The 23925-nt window shown below is 40.8% G+C and overlaps 1 protein-coding gene across 17 annotated transcripts in view; it reads right to left on the bottom strand.

Moving 5' to 3' along the window:
• cast (calpastatin) overlaps positions 1 to 23925 on the bottom strand; it is a 59586-nt gene that overhangs the window by 16787 nt on the left and 18874 nt on the right. For 6 of the 17 annotated variants that reach the window (XM_072662761.1, XM_072662759.1, XM_072662763.1 and 3 more), the window contains 10 exons: positions 11152 to 11220; positions 8107 to 8307; positions 7392 to 7547; positions 6671 to 6772; positions 4800 to 4844; positions 4586 to 4684; positions 4402 to 4482; positions 4187 to 4237; positions 1825 to 1908; positions 375 to 506 (listed from right to left, as the gene is read on the bottom strand). In XM_072662761.1, coding sequence (XP_072518862.1) covers positions 375 to 506; positions 1825 to 1908; positions 4187 to 4237; positions 4402 to 4482; positions 4586 to 4684; positions 4800 to 4844; positions 6671 to 6772; positions 7392 to 7547; positions 8107 to 8307; positions 11152 to 11220 — 1020 coding nt within the window. Of the gene's footprint in view, positions 1 to 374; positions 507 to 1824; positions 1909 to 4186; positions 4238 to 4401; positions 4483 to 4585; positions 4685 to 4799; positions 4845 to 6670; positions 6773 to 7391; positions 7548 to 8106; positions 8308 to 11151; positions 11221 to 20946; positions 21069 to 23925 lie in introns of those variants that run through there. The other 11 variants (XM_072662766.1, XM_072662771.1, XM_072662773.1 and 8 more) reach the window with 9 other exon arrangements.

The raw sequence follows: 23925 nt of genomic DNA, 5'->3' as shown, positions 1-23925 counted from the left end.
GACAGTGTGTTCGGGCTTGGACACAGTGCTGCAAAAGGTTCTTTGAGTGATGCCACAGAAGAACCATCTTTGGTAGCATAAAAAAAAACTGAAGAACCTTCAAATTGGTAGAGAACCTGTACATTCACTTCTTTAAAACTATTAAAGGTTCTTCGTAAACACAGCTCTCTAAGTGGAACTTCAATGAACCCTTTGTAGCCCCATAACCTTACATTTCCAACATTGCATTTCTTATACTCAATCTTTCAGTATACCGCACAGAACATCCATTAAAATCAATACTTCTAAAAAGCTGATTATGAATTATGTATGAGGAGAAAAAAGCATAAGGGCTCCAGATGTTATTTAATGCATTCCGACCCTTAAGAAAATACCTTGGCTTCTTTAGACTTAGCATCATCCTTTTGGGCAGTGCTTCCAGAGACATTAGCAGGGGCAGAAGGCTTAGCCCCTCCGCTGGATGTCACTTTAGAAGGTTCCGGTTTGGAGGAGGAAATCACGGTGCTCTATTTGAAGCACATGTGTAATCATTACACGACTGTCTGTAGAGCCACACAGCCCAAACCAAACCAAACCAAAAGCTGCTCAACAGGCGATGAGGTAGAAGGCCATAGTTTAAGATTGTCGCGATGAGGCCAAAGCGAAAGGCAGCCGTGCAACAAAACACAACCTGTAACTGGCTATGAAGTCATGCTCGCTTCTCCCAAAGTCCTGCCCAAGAAGAACCACGGCAGTAGAATGCACATGTGGCATGAAAGACATGGCTCATGTCTCAGTGAATAATTCAGGGAAAGAACCACCGTGCCAGGCCATTCTCACTAAAGCACAGAGGCAGATATGAGATACAACCCAGGAGAATGAAACAGAATGAGGAGATGATGCAGAGTGATGAATCTCTACCATGTCCAGCGCAGCAGCGGATAGGCCACAACTTTAGATACAGGTACAGTGCTCTACATTATATTTGGGACAAATGTTTTCCTTGAGACTTCCAATCAAACCAATCAACCCTTAGCCTCTGTATACTGTCCATGTCTAATGTACATACCCATAGGCCAATTGCGATAATTACGTCATTGATCGATCATACAATATATGGACATGACCTCCATCATTTTTGCTGACCTCAATATTACCCATAGTGTTTGGTGCGTATATTTTAGCAGACATGTTGATCTTAAGCAATGGACCACACCTGTAATCATAAACACCAATAAAAAAATAAGGGGGACTGTGTAAAAAAATTTAATAAATAAATAAATAAATAAATAAATAAAAGGTGAAACTGAAATGTATGCAAATATGCAAATGCCCTTAAATTCATATATTCAAAACATAAAGTCTGGACTGTGCACTTTGATCCCATCTGATTGGTTAGGGTTGAAATTCTAAACTGTGGGCAGAGGGAGGGGCGTATCAAGGAAAACATGTCCCAAACAATCTGGAGGGCGCTGTAGCTCCTTGCTCAAGCAGGCCTTCTGTATACCTGGGCTTTGTCTTTAGAGGTATCTGTGGGCTTAACTGGGTCTGCAGTGGGTTTCCCTATCACACTTCCTGCACCTGTTGCTCCTGCTTTCCCACCCGCGGCTCCACTCCCTGCGCTCACAGATGGAGGAGCTTTGGCAGGAGGGATGGGTGGAGTCTGCGATCAAGAGACAGGCGCAAAGACGTTCTACACATTAGACCATACACGGCCATGCATGAGCTTGTCGAGGAATAGTTAATGATGAGTGCAGTAGGGGTGTGGCAAACATGCAAAAAAGAGCCAAAAGGGTCAAAAACAACAGGGCTTAATATTTAAACTGACGAATCTACACGACTCACGGCTTGGGATTTTGGTGCGCTTGGAGCTGGAGAGGATACGAAACCAGCAGAGAGGGAGTCCAAGAGCTCGTCATCTGTTAGGGGCTATCAGAGGTGGCGTCCGTCAAGCACACAGACACACACACACAAACAAACAAAATAATATAAACGTAAACAAACGTCTCAATATACAAATCAGGACAGTCTAAATGCAGTATGGACACCCCTGTATAAATGACAATAAATATGATGTTTTCTCTCTTTTTTTTCTTTTTTTAGATAATCATTTATTTGCTTTCTTAATTTAACAAGCATGTGGGAGTGTGTGTGTGTGTCTGTAGATGGTGTGTATTTATTTTCACACAGAAAATCAGCTAAACGGCATTTGACCAGGTGCACCCGAACATTTGCATACAACTGTACTCCTCTTTATTGCTGCAGGATTCCACTGGAGGGCGCCTCGGGCTTTAGATTTTAGAGCTGTGTGTCACAGCAGGAAAAGTACAGACACACCCCAATACACAGCAAACCGCAATGATTGAAAACGTATTTCCAAAAATGCCAGGGAAAACAACAACCAGTAACCAAGTCTTTTTAGCAAAGAACCATGTTTGTAATAACCATAATGATAATAATAATAATAATAATAATAATAATAATATATTTATATAGCACATAAAAACCTATACACAATAAAACAGCAAGAACAAAAGAACGAACAAATGCAACAGAATAAAAATATTATATTAGTGATAGGTATATTAATAACATTTTAAAAAACTTTAAAAAGATGAAAATAAATATAATTGACTAAAAATGATAATAAAACAATTTCTAAACAAACAGCAATTTAAATAATGTGTTTTAGTTGCTCTGTAAGGCTGGTAATGGTGAGTTCCGGAGCTTTGGTGCATGGTGGCAAAAAGAACCTTTAAATCTGTAAAGAACCTTTACCTCGAGAGATGGTTCCTTTAAACTATTAAAACTTTCTATTACAATCACGGTTCTTTTATGGCACTGCTCTGTAGGACCTGTGTTGTTAAGAGTGCAGCATCATTTTCAGGAGAACTGAACAGTGACAGATCATTTTAATTCATTCTAGATGAATTCTAGTGATTCCTCCAGGAGGACAGCACTGAACAAAAACACACTTCTGAGGTTTCAGTCAATATCTTTACCATTTTAGCCTAAAATCGATTAGGTCACTTGTCCTGAGCAGAAGCAGCAGAAGATGAGTTTAGTAAAAAAACATTAAGAGGTAAACAGAATAAACACAAAAGCAAATGAGTAAATAACAGGATGGCTGTGAAATTATTTGACTGATTTAACTGATTTTCTTAGATCATTTTTAGACTGGGGGGGGGGGTACATATAGATCTGCCTATATTATAAACATTTAAAATGTACATTTAAGGCATATCTTGACTTACAATAGTGCTGCACTGTTTACGCAGAAGGTTCATCAGTCACACATCTCTATAACAAACACTGGGCCTCATTCGCAGTCAATTCTTTAGAAGACATTTTCCACTTACACAGTTTTTACGAAGATCCAAGGATCTTTTCTTCTAAAAAAAGCCTCTTTGTGAAGGCTTCTCTAAGCATTATAAGAGGCTCCTCCACAGTTTTAAGCTCAAGAACCTCCAAAAGTTCCTTAAGGATCTTATTTTTCTAAGGCTTTCAGGTTCTTTACCAATTCAAAGGTTTTGAACACTGACTCATCTCTATTACCAATATGGCTCTTTATGGAGTAAGTGTCTGTAAGTGGTTCTAAGACAAAGACAGAGCAAAAACATGCTGCTGTGGGTATTTGCTAAACAAACAGTTCTCAGAGCAATGCAACATTCCACACTACACACATTTTTCAGGAATTTCAGGATTTCAGGGAGGTTTGGGGAGATTACAAGGCATAAATGTTAAGGACAGTTGGCTGTTGTCTTTAGGTTTTTTCATTATAATAATACACTATATGCACAAAACTAAATGGACACCTACTCTTTCAGTGTTTCTTCCGAAATCAAGGGTATTAAAAAGAGTGCATCCTGCCTCTATTGGATGTATTGGCTGGAGCGCCATCATTCAGAGAACACAGTCCCTCCACTGCTCCACAGCTCAATGCTGGGGGGCTTGATACCTCTCTATCCCACGCCTGGCATAAGGCATGGTCTCAATAGGTTAATGTGTATATGCTGCTGCCAGGAGTCCTATTCTATTGGCAATGCATCTCTACAGGGACTAGACAAGCTGTATGTGTGTGTGCACGTGCACATTTGCACATCTGTGTCAGCAATGGATGCAACTTAAAGTGGCGGAATGCATTTATTACATGGGGTGTCCACAAACATTTGGTGTTCGTGTCTGGGTGAAAAGCTAGCTTCCTTACCTTGGCAACTTCCTTGGGCTTTTCTGGTACTCCAGCAGGAACCTTCTTCTCCTGGTGTGACAAGAGAAAGTGAGAGTTAGCTCCAAGCCTAGAACAGTTAAGTACCATCGCAGATTTTGGTTTCAGAGCAGAAAAAAAAATTGCAAAATGCTGGACACTGTGATCCTGAAGATCATGCAGCACACAAATGAGTGAGTGACCCATGTCAGACTGACCATGTCTTCCTTTCTGTATCCAGGTGGCAGTGTGAAATCTTTCTCTCCGCAGAGCTTAGCCTTCTCAGAGGTTAGGCCAGACTGAGACATGCAACACACACCATTATAAACACACATTCCATACACAGCAAAACACAGGCCATTAGAAACAAGCATGCACACTCAATCATCTCCCATCTCCTACCTCTTTGACTTCTGGTCCAGTGAACTGAACCTTAGGAGCAAGAGGCTCTGAGGAAGGTAAACTGCCAGCCAAGGCATCAAACGGATCTACAGCAGGCGCCTGTGCAAACAGCAGTTCAGCATTGCACATGCAAACTCACAAAGATGCTCTCAGAAAATCCACAAGCAAACTCACACTAGATTATTCAAAGAAGGAAAGAAAGGTGCTGACTTACTGGAGCACTGGCTTTAGCTGCTGGAGGAGGCACCTCCACCTGCACCTGCAGACCACAAACAAAGAACTGTTACTGCTCTGGCCGCGCATAGCTGAACAGTGCGCTCACGCGGTCAAGAACGTCCTGCTATATGGGACATGCCTGTTGTTACTGTAAAATGAATCAAATACATCGTTCAGGTGAACCAGAGATGGATATTGTCCACCAGTTTGGGAGAGGATTAAACATGTCAGGACATTCATACACTGAAATGCTTGTGGTGAGGCTAGTACTAATAAATACAGTAAATATACAGAACTAAAAAATAAATAAATAAATAAATAATAAAAAATATATACGTATATAAAAAAAACTAAGTATATTAACATTACAGAAATATACTAAATCCACAAAAATATACTAAATATACTGAAATAAATATATAAACTTATATTTACAAATAACTATACTAAATATATAGAAATGCACTTAATATACAGAACAAAATATATTAACAATACAAACATACAAAATATACATAAATCTACTAAATAAACAGAAAACTGATGTTTTTACCTTCCAGGAGTTTATCAAATATACAGAAATCCAATAATTATATAGAACAAAATATAAGAACTTAACAGAAATATATTAAATATGCATGAACTAATATATAACTACACAAACCTACTAAATATGCATAAATATACTAAATAAACAGAAATCAACTAATTAGAAATATTCTAACTATACTTCTACAGAAATCTAATTATATAGAATATATATATAAATATATTAACTTTACAGAAATCTAGAAAGCATACAGAACTCCCAAATATACCAAATATACTAAACACAGTAAATATATAGAAATATGCAGAAACCAATGGGTGCTATGTTGGGAATTATCTAGTATGTACAAATACATACAACAAAAAGATCTGAGGAAACAATACAAATTATATATATATATATAGAACTGTTTGGACAAAAGGCTGCAGGTGTGTGACTGTAGTAGTGCAGAGAGAAGACTACACTTTGTGACGCTTTAATTACAAAGACAGAATAAACAATAAAAATGCAAGTGTGCAAAGTAGTGGTGTAAAAAACAGCAACATCAGCAGAAAGGGTCAACAGATGTGTTCCTAAAGTGACCGTGGAGGTTTGTAGAGCAGCACTGACACACATGTACAGTGTACAAGAATTCTTGCTGTACATTTTAAGTGACTTCAGTGACGCGCTCTACAGTAGTTATCTGACACACCAAGGCCGTCAATCACAGTAAAGGCCTGCATTAACAAAAGTCGGAACAAAAGGTCACCTTCTGACACTGGAATCCAAGACTGAGCAGTGGTCTGGTCACTTTAGCCCTGTCCAGATACACATCTCTGTAATTCACTCCTCCCTTATCCATATTAAATATTAAGTATGAAACGATGTCTGCTTTGGAAGAGACTCAATCATTTGCTTGGTCTGAGTGATACAACTTTGCTTCCATCTTCTCTGCACTGCGAGATCATCAGCAGGAGGAGTAAGGAAATGACCCCCAGACTGATGAGGGGGTGCTTTTAACAGCAGCTTCAGGTATAAAGCATTTCATTAAATTCACAACATCACCAACGTTTGGTTTTCAGGTTTTCAGGTTGGTAGAACATGCAAACCAGTTTTATCACTGAGAAGATGACTAACATGTTTATTAAGTCGTCCCCCAATAAGCAAATCCAATCCAAAAAGGACTGATCACTAAAAAAAAAATACATTTTTGAGAGAAGGCCCAGAAAAAGAAGTGAAGGTGAGAGAAGAAGGTGGAGAAACAGGATGGAACTCCAGGATGAATTCTTCAAGAATAATTCTGCGGATGACACAGCTTTTCAGTAGCAGCTTTTCAATACCTTGGATTCTTTTGGCTTAGCATCGTCCTTTTTGGCAGTGCCTCCCACTCCGATGGTTGTCACTTTAGAAGGTTCCGGTTTGGGGGATGAGATGCTGGTGGTCTATTAGCAGCATAAAAGCAACCAAAATTAAGCCTTCTAATCCGAGATGAGTCAGAATACCATATCTCAGAGAACATCATGACGAGGCCAAAGTTAAAAATCAAAGCGTTTCAAAGGGTTTTGTGAGCAATGTCATAGAGGAACCACTTCTGCTTCCATGAAGAACCAATTTTTGAGAGGTAAAAGAGGTAAAGAACCTTCTTTAAACCTTCAAAGGGTTCAAAAATTGTTCTTTACGGAACCAAAAAGGTTCTTCTATGCCACTACTTATTAACCCTTTGTAGCCCCATTGTTTTTAAGAGTCAGGAGTCCGGGAGTCCGGGAGTCCGGGAGTCCCGCTCCTTGCTCAGTGGAGAAAAGTAAAATGAACCATGGCAGTAAAACTAGATGCACATATGGCTTGAAGACACAAGGCCATGGTGCAGAACAAAGTTCAGGTAGAGAAACAGCATTCCAGCATTCCTGCATTCCATTCTCACTGAAGCACAGCACCAGAAAATGAAACAGCAGGAGAAGATAATGCATACTGATCCATCTCCACCATGTCCAGCGAAGCGGTTAAGAAGCTAGGACATCCCAGGTGCAGGGTGACCGTGGCTTAAACAGGCCTTCTGTATACCTGGGCTTTGTCTTTTGAAGCATCTTTGGGCTTAAATGGGTCTGGTGTGGGCTTCCCTGCCCCAGCTCCTGCACCTGTTGCTCCGGTTCCTCCTATTCCTCCTATTCCACCTACTGCTCCACTCCCTGTGCTCACAGTTGGAGCGGTGGGTGGAGTCTGCGGCCAAGAAACAAGGGTAAGAGTTGATGATGGATCTAATTTGTTAAGCATATACGACCAGACACACACTTGGTTTGGGGAACATTCAGTGGCCAGCGCAAGAGATGTTTGGTGAACATGCGAGAAGAAAGGTCGGAACCAAGAGAGATTTCGAGAAACGCTTCTCAGGACTTTTTGGAGAGACTCTAAGAAGTCCAGCATGTGCAAGCAACACTCCACCACCAACATTTACTGTAAACTTGACCTGTACAGACCTGTATTGTGGATGAGTCATGCAGTGATGTACAGTGTGTTGAACAAACCCACAAGCAACAGAGATCCAGAGAGCCAAGGAGTCTACCAATAAGCCATCAAAGAGCTCATATGAGTTCATACTGAAGGCTGACTTTAAAAACAGGGAAGGGTGAAAAGATGCCACTGCCCCCCCACCCCACCCCCAAGGTAGAGGAGTTATAAAGGGATGAATGAAGCTGTGATGAGAAGCAGTCATGGAAGAAATCTGAAACGGAAATGAAGGGAAGAATCCACCAGTCCCAGAAGACACATCGGAGTCTACCTTTGGTGAGACTTTAGAAGATCCGCCCTGGGTGCTTAGACTGCTGGCTGCTCCTGTAGAGACTCCTCCACTGACCTTCGTTCCTGTGGAACCCCCTGCACTCGCTGTTGCTGCAGTGGATGTGGGGGCAGTACTTGCAGCAGTAGCGGCTGCAGCAGGCTTTGCAGCAGAACCTGCAGTGGTTGACGATGCAGCTCCTTTCTGCAATGCAGAAAGACGGAATTCTCCATCATGCCTGCCCATTTCCCTCCATCTAACTAATGTCGATGGGCCTACACTGTATGGAAAAGTTTTGGGACACCATTTTCTTTCTTATTCATGGTGCCTTTTGAAATTAAGGGCATTAATAAAAAAGTTTATCCTGCTTTTGTTGGAGTAACAGTCTCTACTGTCCAGGGAAGAAGACGGCTTTCTACTGGATTTTGGATGAGCATTGCTGTGAGAATTTGATTGCATTTAGCAATAAGAGCAACTCCCCAACTCATCTTAAAAGTATTGGATGGAGCACCATCCATCATTCCAGAGAACACAGCTCTACTGCTCTACTGCTCTACAGCTCAATGCTGGGGAGCTTTATATCCCTCTAGCCCACAGCTGGCGCCAATAGGTTCATGTTCATCTGCTCCAGAGAGTCCTATTCTATTGGCAGTACTTGTCTACTGTGTGTTTGTGTGTGCATTTGCACATCTGTGCCAGCAATGGGTGTATCTTAAAGTAGCTGAATGTATTAATTAAAAGGGGTGTCCACAAACTTTTCAGAACTGATATGAACCGCTATATGAATATTTATGATAATACTAGTTTTGTGAGGAAAACTGTCCCAAGGTTTAGGTTTAGGTTTACAGTCCAACAAGATCACTGGAGCATTTCCCAGACTAATCTGATACCGTGTCTGCAACAACATCTGAGCAGCACCCAAAACCACCAGCTTTCAATTCTTCAGCTGTTATAAGAGCTCGTTACAAGACCTCAACAATAAAGCTCTACAGGACGACTCTGAACTGTTGTGTGTCACCATGGCAACACAAAGGCAACTTGGCAGAACTGTTTTTAAACTAAAAGGGGGAAATGAGTCAGACGGCAAATTCCTCTCCAGGGAAGCGCCATGTTCTATTATCCACCCTGACTGAGCGTCCACAAATCCCAGCTACCCCAGTGGCTAGGGCTTACCACACCAGCAACAGGGACTTTTGTTCCAGTTTACGACGGTAGAAGAAACAGAGTTTTCAACCCTATTAAGCTACTTTGTAAAGAACCTGCATGAATTAGCAGGTCTGGTAGCGGCCGATATCCTTCAGCTGCCTCTTTAACATTCAGCCCACAAGTTCAGCTGCTTAAATAATGCTTAATAGGCGGTAGCCCCCTGCAGCTGCTCAGGAATGGCTCAATCTCACATTTTTAAAAGGGCATGAGGCATTATCATGACTCATGTCTGCAGCCCCCCCAACCAAACCAACCCCCCCCAACCACCCAACATATTTTACAGATTAATGCCATCTGAAATTGCTTGGGTTTCTCAAACTGTCGTTTCACAACCCGTCACTGAGACTGATTTAGTGGTGAAGTGAAGGAATTTTGAATGCAAGAACAGGACCTCCTGACTCTCTGTGTTCAGTAATAAAACTAGTGCTGGGCGATCAGCCCTAACATTAAAAACTGTCAGGGGGTGGGATATTTAAGTCAGCAAGTAAACAGTCAGTTCTTAAAGGTGATGAAGGTGTTATAAGAATCTGAGCCACTTTGACAAGAACCATATTGATGTGATGGCTAGACGACTGGGTCAGAACATCTCCAAAACACCAGGCAGGTCTTATGGGGCGTTCCTGGTATGCAGTGGTCAGTATCTACCAAAAGAGCTCCAAGAAAGGATGCGCTCCATGGAGGCCCCACCTTACAACTTATAGGATTTAAAAGATCTGCTGCAAACACCTTGGTGCCAGATACCACAGGACACCTTCAGAGGTCTTGTGGAGTCTAGGTCTCAAATGTCAGATCTGTTGTAGCGGCACAGGGGGGGACCTACTCAACATTAAGCAGAAGTATAATGAAGGCTTTGAGTACTCCAGGGTTTGCTTGGCTCCACAAAATGACATTAAATGATGAAGGAATCAGTGAGTTGCAGAAATTATTTTTTCTTTTTTTTGATATTTAAGTATTAATAAGGCTGTTTATCAGGTCACAGTTTCCTTAGCTCTCCTAGTACTGAGTGATATGGACAAAAAAAAGAAAAAGAAAACAGAACTACACAATTAAGCAATAAATACAGCACCACTCGTTTGGACGTTTGGACACACCTGGCTGAATGTGTGCTGGTCATCCTTAAAAATATTTGATCCAAATGCTAGGATGACCATATTTTAGCTTTAGAGGAGGAGTATCCACACAAGAGTAGTCAGGATGTCGTGGCTCAGGAGGTTTCAAGTAGGCCTAAGTTGTAAGACCATGGCAGTGTGAAGGGTGTGACGGGTGAAAATATCTCAGTATGCTAATGAACATTAATACACACACACATTTACTCATTTAGCAATAGACCAATCATTAGCCTTAACAGCCTATATGACCAAATCACCTCCTTTCAGTTCATGAACAACAGGCCTACCTGAAATGCCCCCCACCCTGCCGGCCACGACATTCTAACAACAGTGGATACCCATGTGTCCCCACTGTCACCCTGGCATTTGGACCAAATGTTTTTACGCTGATGATCAGCACACATTCAACCAGGTGTGTCTACTAAGCCTAGGCTCGGGTCCTGGAAGAAAAAAAACTAAGAAAAAAGAGCAGATCAGATTCAAGCCCACAGCAATGCTCTACTTTACAGCAAAGGAAACAGGAAACAGGACCATACTGATACTGGAATCTCTGATACTGGAAAAAACGACCATACACAGAGTAGGGTGTGAGGTAACACAGCAATCACACTACTCACAGAGGCGAACAGGCAAAATAGAGACACACTGTGATCTGGGTCATGAGGTCAAGGAGAAAGGGTGATATGGAAGAGCGCAGAAAAAGCCAAGCAGCTAGAAAGGCTTTGCACCATACCTCATATTCTGCAGGCTTCACAGTAGACACCGGCGCTGCTGGGGTGGGTGTGGACTGTTTGGCTTGAGACTGAGGAAATAAAAAAAAGGGAAAGAGAGAGATAGAGAGATATTCAGTATACTGGTGCTGGCATGTGGTAACTTTGTTCAAGCCTATACTTCATTGCAATATCTCAGGATAACGAGCTGTCATATTTCCAGAAAACGCATCACATCACTGTTCCTTAGATGAGATCATCATCGTCATGACATCGTCATGCACTATGAGCAGTGCGAAATTTGGCAAGAAGGGGGCAAGTCCACCCCTTGGATGTACTTCAAAACACAGCACCAGCCAAACTAGCAGAGTTTTCATTAGTATCAGTACTACTGAACGCGCAAGTTCGCCTCAGTCCTGCAAAAGCCTTGTATCTCCATTTCTGTCATTGTTACTTTTTGACATGATGTGTGACCAATAGAAACGCTCCAGAATGACTCTTACCATAGCCTGGGCCCGACCCTAACTTTAGGGCGTTTTCACACCTATAGTTGGTTTGCTCTGGTCCGACTCAGTTAACAAGTTTGTAATCTTGGAAAAAAAAAAAAAATCAAGCTCACCCAAATACGTCACAATAAACTCCGTAAGAATGCTCTCTCTGCTAATTGGTCAGTCCTGTCTGGGGCGGGGGCTAGAAAGTAAATACAGGAGGAAGGTCCTGTTTTCTGGACTAGTGCTCATATCTGTGCAGTTTCACATGGAGCAACAGCAGAGCCATTTATTCATAGCTGTAGTCATTAATTATCTGGGGCGTATCCCAGGTTAACACCTGCCTACAGGAGCTGTTCAGCTCACACTTGTAGAGTACACTTGATAGTTGGGCTGGATTTGCTTGGGACCAAACCGAGACCACCTCCTCTCAAGGGTCTCAGTGTGGTTGTATTGGTCTGAATCCAAGTGCAAGTACTGTATTTACACCTGCCCAAATCGCCCAAAATGATTCAACTAAACTAAAAATTGTAGGTGTGAAAACACCCTAAAAGGGCTCAATGCAGCCCTCAGAAGGGAGAGAGGTGTGGTGTAAATAAAGGTCCATCCTGGGTTTCCCTGAACCTCAAACGTGCTAAGTGTTAAGCCAACTACCGGGTCGCCGTGGGCATGCCCATTTCTTCATTTCCATTAATGGGATTAATAAAGGTTTTTTTTTCTTCTCCGGTAAAAGTTACCATTTAGGAGATATGAGGTTTTTAAAAGCGATTATACGCTGAATAAATCATAACCAACCCAGTGGAGTACATCAGAGGGATTGGGAGGTATTGAGTGCCTGCCAATGCTTGGCACTGCTTCAACAACCAACAGCAGCTGCCACGTGGCACAGTGTAAATATGCTGGATATGTGCCTGACTGGGGGTTCTGCGTCATGTGGATTACTGTTGGCCATGCGGATCATTCAGAGAGCAAACTATAGCAAAATACGCAATAGGGACAAAAGTATTGGGACATTTAAACATATTATACACTTTATTTGCCATCCCATTTTAAACCCATAGGCATTGGCATGTTTCGATTGATGGGCATCAATCAGTGGAAGACACTAAATAAGGGGTAAAAAACTAACCAATTAAATCCTGTAACAATTCAAGCCTGACACAGCACACACCCACTCTGTGTGATGTGATGGTGTTAGCTGTGTGGGAAGGAGAAGGATTGAGGAGTTTGCGCATGATAGCCTGCTTTCAGGTGCTCATCCTAAGAGAAGACTTTCAGTTAAAGCAGCTTATTTTAAAGCTCAGTAGTTTTATAGGAAAAATGTCAGATCAGTGTCAGAGCAACAACATTTTAATATGGGTCTTTAACCAGAATCTCAACTCAAGGCTTGCACAGAGCAGCCCTCAGGTCAACCAAAGATGTGTGAGAAATGAAGAAATGTAATTCCTGTGTGAAAAAAAAAAAAACTTTCTACAGACCAATCAGATGTTTGATGAATGGGTCTAGTCCTGACACTGTACATCTCTCTGAAGCATGATGGCTTCCTATAACAGTTCTGACTATAGAGCTGGTCTAGACTCAACAGGAAACAATCACACGCACTGCAAATCCAAACACGAACAGGGTAGGAGAGGAAGCCGATGACAAACACATTTGTTCTCATGACTCTTTTTATTGTATTTCAATATCTGATCTGGTGATCAGTGCTTATCAAACGTTTCCGAATTACTTCTAGGAATCACACTGAAGCTGGTCCATGAGGTTACAGCTCAAAGCCGCGTGAGGGAAATAGCTAAGAAACATCTGAGCAATAACCAGAAGCCTGGTCTCACATTTAGATACTTTCTAAACTGTAAATAGGACAGGGCCGATTAAGCCTTCCGCTGGCAGTGTGTCTGTATTTTAAGCTTGCTGAGATCATAGTAGTGAGTCCACTTCACACACAGGCATGTAGAAGGCATGGAGAAACAGTACAGTCACTGTTAGTGAAAGTATTGGCAGTATATATCAATAGCTTAGTTAGTTAACAGTGGAAGTCTGGAGCCAAACATACATGAGTGCAAGTAAAGAAAGCTACTGAATTTAATAGTGTACATAAGTACACTATATGGACAAAAGTATTGGGACACACCAAAATTAAGGCTAATGAAACAGATTTGATCCTGCTTTTATTGAAGTAACTGTGTCAACTGTCCAGGAAAGGCATTCTACTAGATTTTGGGGAAGCATTGCTGTAAGGATTAGTCGAGTCAGGATGTTGGCTGATCAGCACCCCACCTCATCCCAAAAGAATTGGATGGAGTACAATCATTCCAGAGAACACAGTTCCACTGCTCCACAGCTCAAAGCAGGGGGTTTTATATAAGACAAGCTTCTAGACTTGCGGTGTGTGTGTGCATTTGCACATCCATGTCAGCAACGGGTGCAACCTAAAGTAGCTCAAGGCATTCAATAGAAAGGGTGTCCACAGACATTTGGACACATAGTGTATATACATGTATGTGTACTTATTTTGTCTTAGCACTGATCACAGATGCAGCCAATCAGCCAAGACACCTTTGACCTGACATGGGCTTCTTTTGTTTACAATAGAAGATTCCAGGCTAACACTGCTAACAAACACTGGACTTATACGGTCACCAATCACATCTTCGTAAACACATGGAAAATCTGTTATTTATTGGCTTAAAAAAATCAATCAAAAACAATCAATCGAAATCAAAGGAGAGTGTAGTAGATTGGTGACACATATTTAAGGACAAGTAATGAACATACTTTTTAGAAAAGAAACGTTTTTGCTTGTGTACTGTCCGTGATGAAACTGATGACCAGAGTCCAGAGTTTAAAAGCAGTCTTGGCTGATTGACAGCATCTGTGGTAAGTTAATTGGATTTCTCGTCAAACTATTTCTTTAACAACAGGACACACTTTTTGAAAGCTTTATAAGGGAATTCTATGGATTTTTCACATGTTCTACATTGACAGTTAAAATAACATCATTTGGAGTGCCTTGGTGTGAAATGCTCAGTTCTAGAGAAACTTACAGAGTCAGAATTATACACATTAAAGTCCACTGTAGGGTATGTAATGCGAACTAGAAAGCACAATGTTTTTTAGCACTTCTACATAAATGAATAAAGAAATAAATTATGCCATTTGGTTTCTATTATCACTTTAACTCTGTAAGTTTCTTCACAATGCACCATTTCACACCAAACCAAAATCTCTATACATACATATATGTAAATCTCTATATACATTCAAAACTATTTTCTACCAAAAACACACCTGTCGCTGTGATTTACGTCCAAAAAGGAATGTGCATGGGTCATTTGTGTGGAAATGGTTTGGTTTCCCGAGGGATGACGCTTAACATAGTCCAGCACAGTTTTGCTGAGTTCGTAAAATAGCACGAACAATTGAACAATTTATTATTTAAAAGTTAATAATACTTAAATATACATTGCTGTATGTACTATTTAAATACCCAGCATGCTGCGTTTCTGGTGTTTCAAATAAATACAGATACTTTAACGCTACATCATAACATACCATTTCATATATCAGCATTTCTCCTGTGTTTTTTTTTTTTTTGTCATAGTGCCCAGCCCTAGCCTTTACCCTCTGTGTAGTGTGTTGATTAAAATATGGTGGTGGTCCTTTACTCTTATTTTCTTATGGACATGTAATTAAACAAAGGTACAAGAATTTAATTTTAATAATACTTGAGTAAAGTACAAATCAAAGCAAGAAACTACAATTCTGAAAGTATTTCCCAGCCCTGTGTGAGAGCATGTACTGCTACTATACAAACAAAGGTGTACACTGTGTCACTGGGAGTCTATGTGTGGTAGTTAAAGCCACACAAAGTACATACATTTTAAGCACCAATGCAAACTGAAGACAGGTTTTGTAGGCCTTATTTATAGAGACGCCCAGAGATCTCTGTTAGAGACAGGTAAATATGACACTCATTAAAAACACAAAGCAACCTGGGTAGAGAATACAGGGCAGGTCGTGTCGGAGTGGATATTAAAAATAGATCTTTTTACCATCACTTTGTCTGAAACGTGGAAGTAGCAGGGAGGTGGAAAAAACAATGAAGAGAATAAACCAATAGAACTGCAACCACAGATAAAAGCTCTGATATCACTGTAGTGTGTGGGGAGGATCTGGCCACTGTGGTGTGCTTAACCCCTTCAAATGTCTGTTAATGATTTAGTTATTAATCATAAAGCTAAAACGGTTGTTCAGCCCTTTAGCTTACCAGATTTTGTGGAGTGCTACAGGGTTCTATCTTAGGGCCTATGAAACTTGTACTTATAAATTCTGAAAGTAATGAAGAGTGGGCTTACATACTGAGTTATCAGGGCTTATAGAGGTTAAGAGGTTAAGACCTGAAGGCCTTCTTTTCACTGGAGTCCGGGATTTCAGCTTTGTCCCGACCTCTTTATTCCGATGGTGAGCAGTAGATAAACATGTCTATGTGCCTTTAAAACCCACATCGCCCCAAGCACAATCATATGACTCAAACAGCCAAATCTGTGCTCACACACCGAGCCTACATGCCTCAGTGTATCTGTGAACAGAGCACCCTCGTATTCATCTTCTGGAAACACAACATGATATCACTGTAAACAGAACGTCTACAGTGACGGTCCTCCAGCAGAATGAGAGCCACAGGTTTCCTTCCAGCTTCCCCCACACTGGCAGCAGCTTCGGTTACTGGCTTGAGCCCATCAGTCAGTGACAGCACACTGGCCTGCACAGCTGCATATCGGACACAGGGATCACCGTGACCACTCTGAACCCAAACTCTGGAATGGGGGTGAAAATAGAAGCAGCTACAAGAGAGTCTATAAAAAACAGCACCTCTTTAGCCTTGATTTCCATGTGACTGACGTTTGCACAGATATAAAATGTGCAGTGGAATTTGAAAGTCTTCAAGACTTTACAGAGTGCTATGTTATCTTTCCAGCACTGTGGTGGTGACAGAAACCAGGGACGACGAGGTCTATAATGGAAATACAGCTTTTTTTTTTATTGGCTACCAAAAACAAATACTGAACAAATACTAAACCAACACACACTGAGGGTTATACAGGATATAAATCAGTGGTAAATAAAAACATAATGTGCTTTTTTAAAGACTATTTAGCCTCACACTAAAAAAGAAAGGTGCTATAAAAGGGTCTTTGAATGACGCCATAGAAGAACCACTTTTGGTTCCAGAAAGAACCATGGTTGTAACCTTTAAATGAGTAAATAAGCTTTACATCAAGCAAAGTTTCTTTAGACCTTTTAAACATTCCATAAAGAACACAGTTCTCTATGGAACCAAAATTGGTTATTTTATGATATTGCTCAAAGAACCATTTAAAGGAACCCCATTTAGTTCTATGATATAGTGTGTTGTGTTTTTTTATTAAGAAAAAAAAAAAAATAAATAAATACTAATACTAATAACAATAATAATTAAGAATAATAACATTTAGACTACAAGAAATCATATTTTAAGAGTTAGTCCTATGATGTAGTGTGCTGTGGTCTATATTATGGAGTATATTATTATTATTATTAGTTTATTTATTTATGTATTTTAATAATAATAATAATTATTATAATTTAGAATAAGATTAAGACAAATTTAGCCTAAATCTGTATTATTTGCTAAGTGCCATCACAACCCCTTGAACCTTAGGTTTATTAAACAGCATTACTCATAATGCAGACACTATTGTGAAATATTTGGAAAGTATTTGGTTCAGCCTATCTTGTGGCGTCCCACTGGGCTCTATTTTAGTGCCTATGAAACTGATGGTAACAATGACAGTAATTTAGTTATGAAAGTGAAGATGAGTGGACCATGATACTCCAGATTTAGTGACCTCCAGATCTCTACCCATTTTCATTCCTCCAGCCTTTAGTCTCGAACCTGATCTAACACAACCTGCTTACAGATTGGGATGGTGCTGAAGAAGACCACAATTAGATTAAATGCGTTATGCTGAAGACTGAACTTTATGCTCCACCAACCTAGAGATACCTGTTCCAGTTTTATATGCAATGTTGGTGATGTAAAACAGTGGTAAAAATAAAAGTTTTTTTGAGCGATGCCATAGAAAAAACACTTCTGTAACCATTACACTGGTTAAAAAGGTTCATTAGAGCTTCTTTACAAGTTCTTTACAAACATCCTATTTAGAATATTATAAAGATGTTGGTTGTGGCACCACCAACAGTGGGTCTTGATGGCATTGCTCAAAGAAGAACCATCTAAAGCAGCTTTATTTTTAAGAGTATACAACGTCATGTGTGAACCATCTCCCCTTCAGTCATATGGCAAAGTATTTGTAACCAATTCATGCAATATCTTCTTGTAAAATATGCTCTAGAGACATCATATGCTTATCTGGGGAAGCTTACTAGGCAAGCTTCTCCAAAATGCTGAATTTCACATTAAACTACTCTAAATGACAATTTAAAAACAAAACCAAAACAAAACCACTGAAATGCCACTTCATTTCAATGAATTCCAAGTTCAGCAGTGAAACCAGATGACACTGTGGATCTCACAACTGGACTCACTGCATCTAGATCTTCACAAACTGGTTTCAGAGCCTGAGCCACAGCCCAGGTTTTAACTCAACGCAGATAAAATATGCTTGGTGGAGTCACCGAGCCTTAGACACACCCGAAGGAGCCCATACAGGTTATATGGGCTGTAGAATTTGCCACGCAAACACTAAAGACAATGCAAAACTAAGCGGCCATTCCATTAAAAGGTACAGTTTAGCTTAGTCACCCTCAACACCCCGGATCGAACCCTCTGGCGGTCTGATTTATGGGAACGGTCTGTTCTCTACTGCAGTTTTAATAAGTGAGTTTCTCAATCTAACATTTAACAAGTCACATTCAGACAGTATACCCTCTGAGAGCTACCCTCCACTTTCTCTCTGCCTTTCTGTCCTTTCCCTCCACATTCTGGCTCCTTTTTCATCAAAAGAAGTGATGACTAATGCTTGGCCCCACCCCTGACATCACATAAACACAAGCGCACACATTCCCACTATTGCTATGGAAAGTAAATACAGTGGGTGGCACAGGCCTGGATAAATGCTCTAGGCTTTGGTTGAAGCTCTGGAACCAATACTGTCTTTCGGGCCTTTCTGAGCACTGTGCAGCTCATACATGATAATCCAGACTACATAAACTCTTAGTAATAGATTAGTGCCTGTGATGAAGACAGCGATGGTGATATGGTGAAGCCAGCCAGGGATGCAATGTGATGTGGCGTATAGTATAAACATATTTTTTATTAAAAAATATTAATTCATATGTTTTAGGTTACATTTGTCTTGATCTAAATCTTAAACTTAATTCCTTTAGTCCTATGATGTAGTTTTATCAAGTATTATCAAGTATACTACTACTACTACTACTACTACTACTACTAATAATAATAATAATAAATAAATAAATAAATACAATAACAATCAATTAGAATAATAACATTTAAGATACATTTACAAGAAACCATATTTTAGAGTTAGTCCCTTGATATAGTGTGTTCTGACCTTTATTATGAAGTATATTATTATTTAATAATAATAATAATAATAATAATAATCATTTAGAATAACAACATTTAGACTAAATTTGTCTTGATCTGAATTATTTGCTTAGTGCCATAGCAAACCCTAGGTTTATTATTCAGTGATCAATCCTTATGATCAAACCATTTGGTTTAACCTATCCTGTGGCGTCCCCCTAGGCTCTATTTTAGGGCCTATGGAACTGATGGTAAAAATGGTTATAAAAAGGTTACATTTGTCTTGATCTGAATCTTAAACTGAAGTCATGGTGAACTTCCACACCATTAAAACTACAAAACCAGCTTTGTGGTACACTCCAAGCCCTCCGCCAGTGTTGCACAGGTTGCAACTTGCAAGCGTCCAAGCCTGTAATCTTAAAAATGTGAAGAAGAGTGGCAGCTGTTCGTTTATCATTGGCTTCCTATTCTGTAGATTGCAGGCTCATATTTTTGACACTAGGATTTTGTACGCATGCAAGGCCGGTCCGGTACTTGCAAACTGACCACTCTATACAAACTACATACTGTCATCACGCGCCAAACGCACTGGCAGTCATCTACAGTCCACTTTAGCCTATGACCATGATATTAAAGGTTTAGTGACCTCTCTGTTCCATCTCTAGCCTTTAAACCTGACGTAACCCAACTTGCTCATGTACTGGGATGGCGCTGAAGACTACGATTAGATGGATGAAGAGACTATTTTGCCTCACACTCTTAAAAATAAAGGTGCTGCAAATGGTTCTTTGAGCAATGCCATACAAGAACCAGTTGTGGTTCTATAAAAAAAACATGTTTGTAACCTTTCCACCAAGTGATGGTTCTCTAGAGCTTCATATTTAGGTTCTTCACCCTCACACATATCTACTACAAACCTGGTTCTTTATGGTTCGTATTGTATGGAGTTTCTTAAAGCACCATCACTTTATAAGAGATGGTAATGGTGCTTTTATAAGGAGATGGCGCTGAAGACCATGCTTAGATGGACCAAATGTGTTACACTGGACTGAGCTACATGCTCCAGCCCTATAGAAGTCAAGACCTAAAGATACCTGCTTCAGACTAGTGTCTGGAGCCCAGACTGAACACTGCGTATGTCATATTTCTCTTAATGCATTGCTAAGTGCGTCCAGGCCTTAAATATTAAGCACCCATTTCTCAACCCATTAGTCTATGGAAGCAACAGCAAACTAAAAGTTATGGGAAATGTTTAGGGTAGGCAGGGAGCATTTGTTTAGTGTATAGATGTTTTTTTTGAAAATTGGTTGCATAACACTTTCCAAATGCCATCAATAAGAACGAGTAATCAATAATCCAAGGCCTGCGTTGTGTCTTCTAGACTACACCAAGAGTTGCGTTCCACACACAGGCCCAAGTCTCAGACCCAAGTAAGAGTTATTCAGATACGTTACATTAAGATATGATGTTTCTCGGTGTAAAAGTTAGTGGAGGAAACCGCCCCTGCAGCAGACAGACGTAACCCCAGAAACTCATGTTTGTACGCCACCTTCAAGTCCTAGAAATGGACCATCAAATCTTGACAAGCAGTTTTTCAACCCACCAAACGACCGAAAGACTAAATAAAAACCAGCGCTGGTGATTTGTGGCAAGCTGTAGGTTTTTTTACCATCATACTTTCCACCAACTGCAGTGCTGGCAACTCTTCAGCCACACTGCGATCAGGTACAGAGCAGGAAACCACAAACAGAAGACAGGAGGGTCATTCGAGTACATACCATCTGGGTCTGTTAGAGAGTCCTTTCGTACAGATCCTTACAGGCTACACTCCACAACCAAGGAATAGAGGAATCCCCTTAGTCTGACAACTGCAATACAGACGGTATATCTCTCATACAAACACACACACACACACACACTTAAAGGAACACACCCCACCAACAAAAAATGAAGTTCCAAGCCCCTCCCTTACAGACCCGATGAACAGGACTGAGCAGAACAAACCCCTCCCTCATTTGTAACAACAGTGCTCTGTCAGGCGCTCTCATTGGCTGCTAGAGCGTCCTGTCCCACCCTCTCTCAGTGGCAGCCAGGAAAAATAAACAAAAAAATTATTTCCATCTGACGAGGGAAGGGGGTCTCGGGGCATGGTGTAGGAAGTGGAAGATGGTGTAGGAAGCTTCTAGGCTGGTCTAGCCTTGTGCCCCTGAAGTCTGCAGAGAGCTGAACAAGGGGTGGCTCAGCTAGGAGGCCCGGCTGAAGACGCTTCTCTGCAAGCCTGAAGCCAGCCTGGCAGGGTGTGACTTCTACACTCACTGCTCAGGAATCTACACCACTGAGCTACACCGATTACCAAAAACACAGCACCACCACACGACCCCACCCAGAAATACAGAGAAGAGAGAGAGAGAGAGAGAGAGAGAGAGACAAAGGCCTGGAAGGAAGCACACACACACACACACAAAACAACACAGTGAAGGGAAGTGAGGGGAGAACTTACAAGGCAGAGAGACAGCAGAGGAGCAGAGGAATGAGAAAGAACACCACATATGTCTGCGGCTCTGAACACAGGCATCAGCACGCTAGCTAAAATGGGGCTGCTGGACTAGAGCCAGCCCTTATGCAAGAGGAACACATGGTTCAGATGGAGACGTCACAGTGCGGTTTAACTCAGTGTTTAAGAGCACTTCTTAGCCTCCGATACAAAAAGCTGTGCTGGCTTGAGCTCTCAGGCAGGATGCCAGTATGAGTTAGAGGCCAAAGGAAACTGTGTGTAGTGCAGTGCAGCTCAGTACCTAGGAGGACAGCGCCATCTGTTGCACGGCTGAAAGACATGCAAGAGCTTGTTCTCTGATCAAAGCCAAGAGAGCTTGTCAAAGTCAGTGAGCAGTAAAAGGAAGTGAGACAACATGTCTGTGTAGATCTGCAATGATGCAACCGTGAATCAGTAAGGAGGTCGCGAGCAGTGATCATAAACCACTTTACTTGTTTAGGCAGGAATTGAGAAGAGCCTGGGTAAAAGTGACGGCTTACTAATCATGATGAAATCGAGGCCGGCCTGCCCATCTGCCTTACCTCCTGCTCTGAAGATTTCCAAACAATTGTCTTCATAAGCCAATAGATAAGAGTAATTCACGTCACACGAGGTTTTGATTCCATGATACGCAACAAGGTCTGACCAAATATATATATTATAAAAAATGAATGCAGAACACCAAAAAAAAGGGTACTATATTTCCTTTCCATATATTTCCTTTCCGATACCAGATTTTCATGTATCTGACTTAAATATAGATATAAATATGGATATATTATATTATATATATGGCTAGAAATCATGATAATTATAATGTTCTACCTTTTATAGGCTGTACTTTTTTATATCTGATCCCACATAAGATAGTATATATATATATATATATATATATATATATATATATATATATATATATATAGTAGTATTAGGTATCTGCATTAGAGAGCACTGATACCGTGAAGCTTACTGACTCTTTTTTTTTTTTTGACTCTCTGGTTCTTTCAAGCTTATTAGATCTTATTTAGGATCAGATATAAAAAAAGTACAGCCTATAAAAAGTGGAACAGTATAAATATCAGGATTTATAGCCGTCTAGCCAGTATTTAGGTCAGAGTTGGTATCAGCAGATCTGGTATCGTACCTTTTTTTGGTGTTCTGCATTAATTTTTTCATAAAATGTGGTCTGATCTGATCTGCAGTTCTGATAAGTAGCACATCGATGTGTAGCACAACTCAACAGAACAGACGTTTTTTATCAAGACAAGAAGAGATAACCATATCCACCCTTACGTCTTGCTCAAGGCCCCAACAGTGGCAGCTTGTCGAGCCCGGGTATCAAACCCACAACCCTGTCATCAACAGCCCGGAGCTCTAACCGCTGAAAGCACTGAAAGCTGTCCCATTTAGTAGGATCCTTAGCAAGTGGCAAAGAAATGTGTCCCTCATTTGTTCTAGCTACTGATTTACTACCCTTCCAGAACGTCCATCACCCACTATCTTCCACAAGCAGCAGCTAAAAACACCAGAAAAGGGGCAGAAGAAGCGGCAAAAACGTGTGAGACTGCATTACAGTAAGAAAAGGAAAGAAATGTCATGAAACAAACACAGTCCAGTCTACCAAAGTCATGAAATGTGCGTGACTGATGGCAGCCGTCAGATTCCAGTGCTAGCAAGGTCAATCCTGCCTCAGCTGCCCGAAAGCTTTCCCTTTGAGACGTGTGTACTATCTGTTTATTAGCCGAGAAAGGAAGGAACACCTCAGGGAAGTCCTCCTTTCCTTCTCTGTGACAAAGCAAATGCTGCAGATTTGTAAAATGAGGTTTGTGTTACTGCACAGCATTTACTGCTGCAGAGGCTACACACACACTTTTCCTTCACTCTCTTTTCCATGTATTGAGTTTCCCTGTTCCAACTTTTCCATCCCTGTACCGCCGGACCTGGCTCTCCACTACCCTGCAGACCACTGTTGTTACTGCTGTTACTGTTTTGCCACTGTCGCCACTGGCTTTCTCAAGAGACTCGGACCCGGAGCTCAGTACAACTGCTTTGTGACAACAGTCGCTGTGAAAAACCAACTTAAATTAAAATTAAATTAAACTGAATTATTTGTAAAATGTAATTAACACAATTGCAGTTGTCTCATAAGGTAAATGTTACAACACCCCTACATGTATTACTATTTTAAAGGTCTAAAATCAGAATCAGGTGCAGCACATCCGCT

This window comes from Salminus brasiliensis, chromosome 18 (assembly GCF_030463535.1).
Source record: "Salminus brasiliensis chromosome 18, fSalBra1.hap2, whole genome shotgun sequence".
Taxonomy (NCBI): domain Eukaryota; kingdom Metazoa; phylum Chordata; class Actinopteri; order Characiformes; family Bryconidae; genus Salminus; species Salminus brasiliensis.
This window is presented reverse-complemented; position numbering and strand designations above follow the sequence as displayed.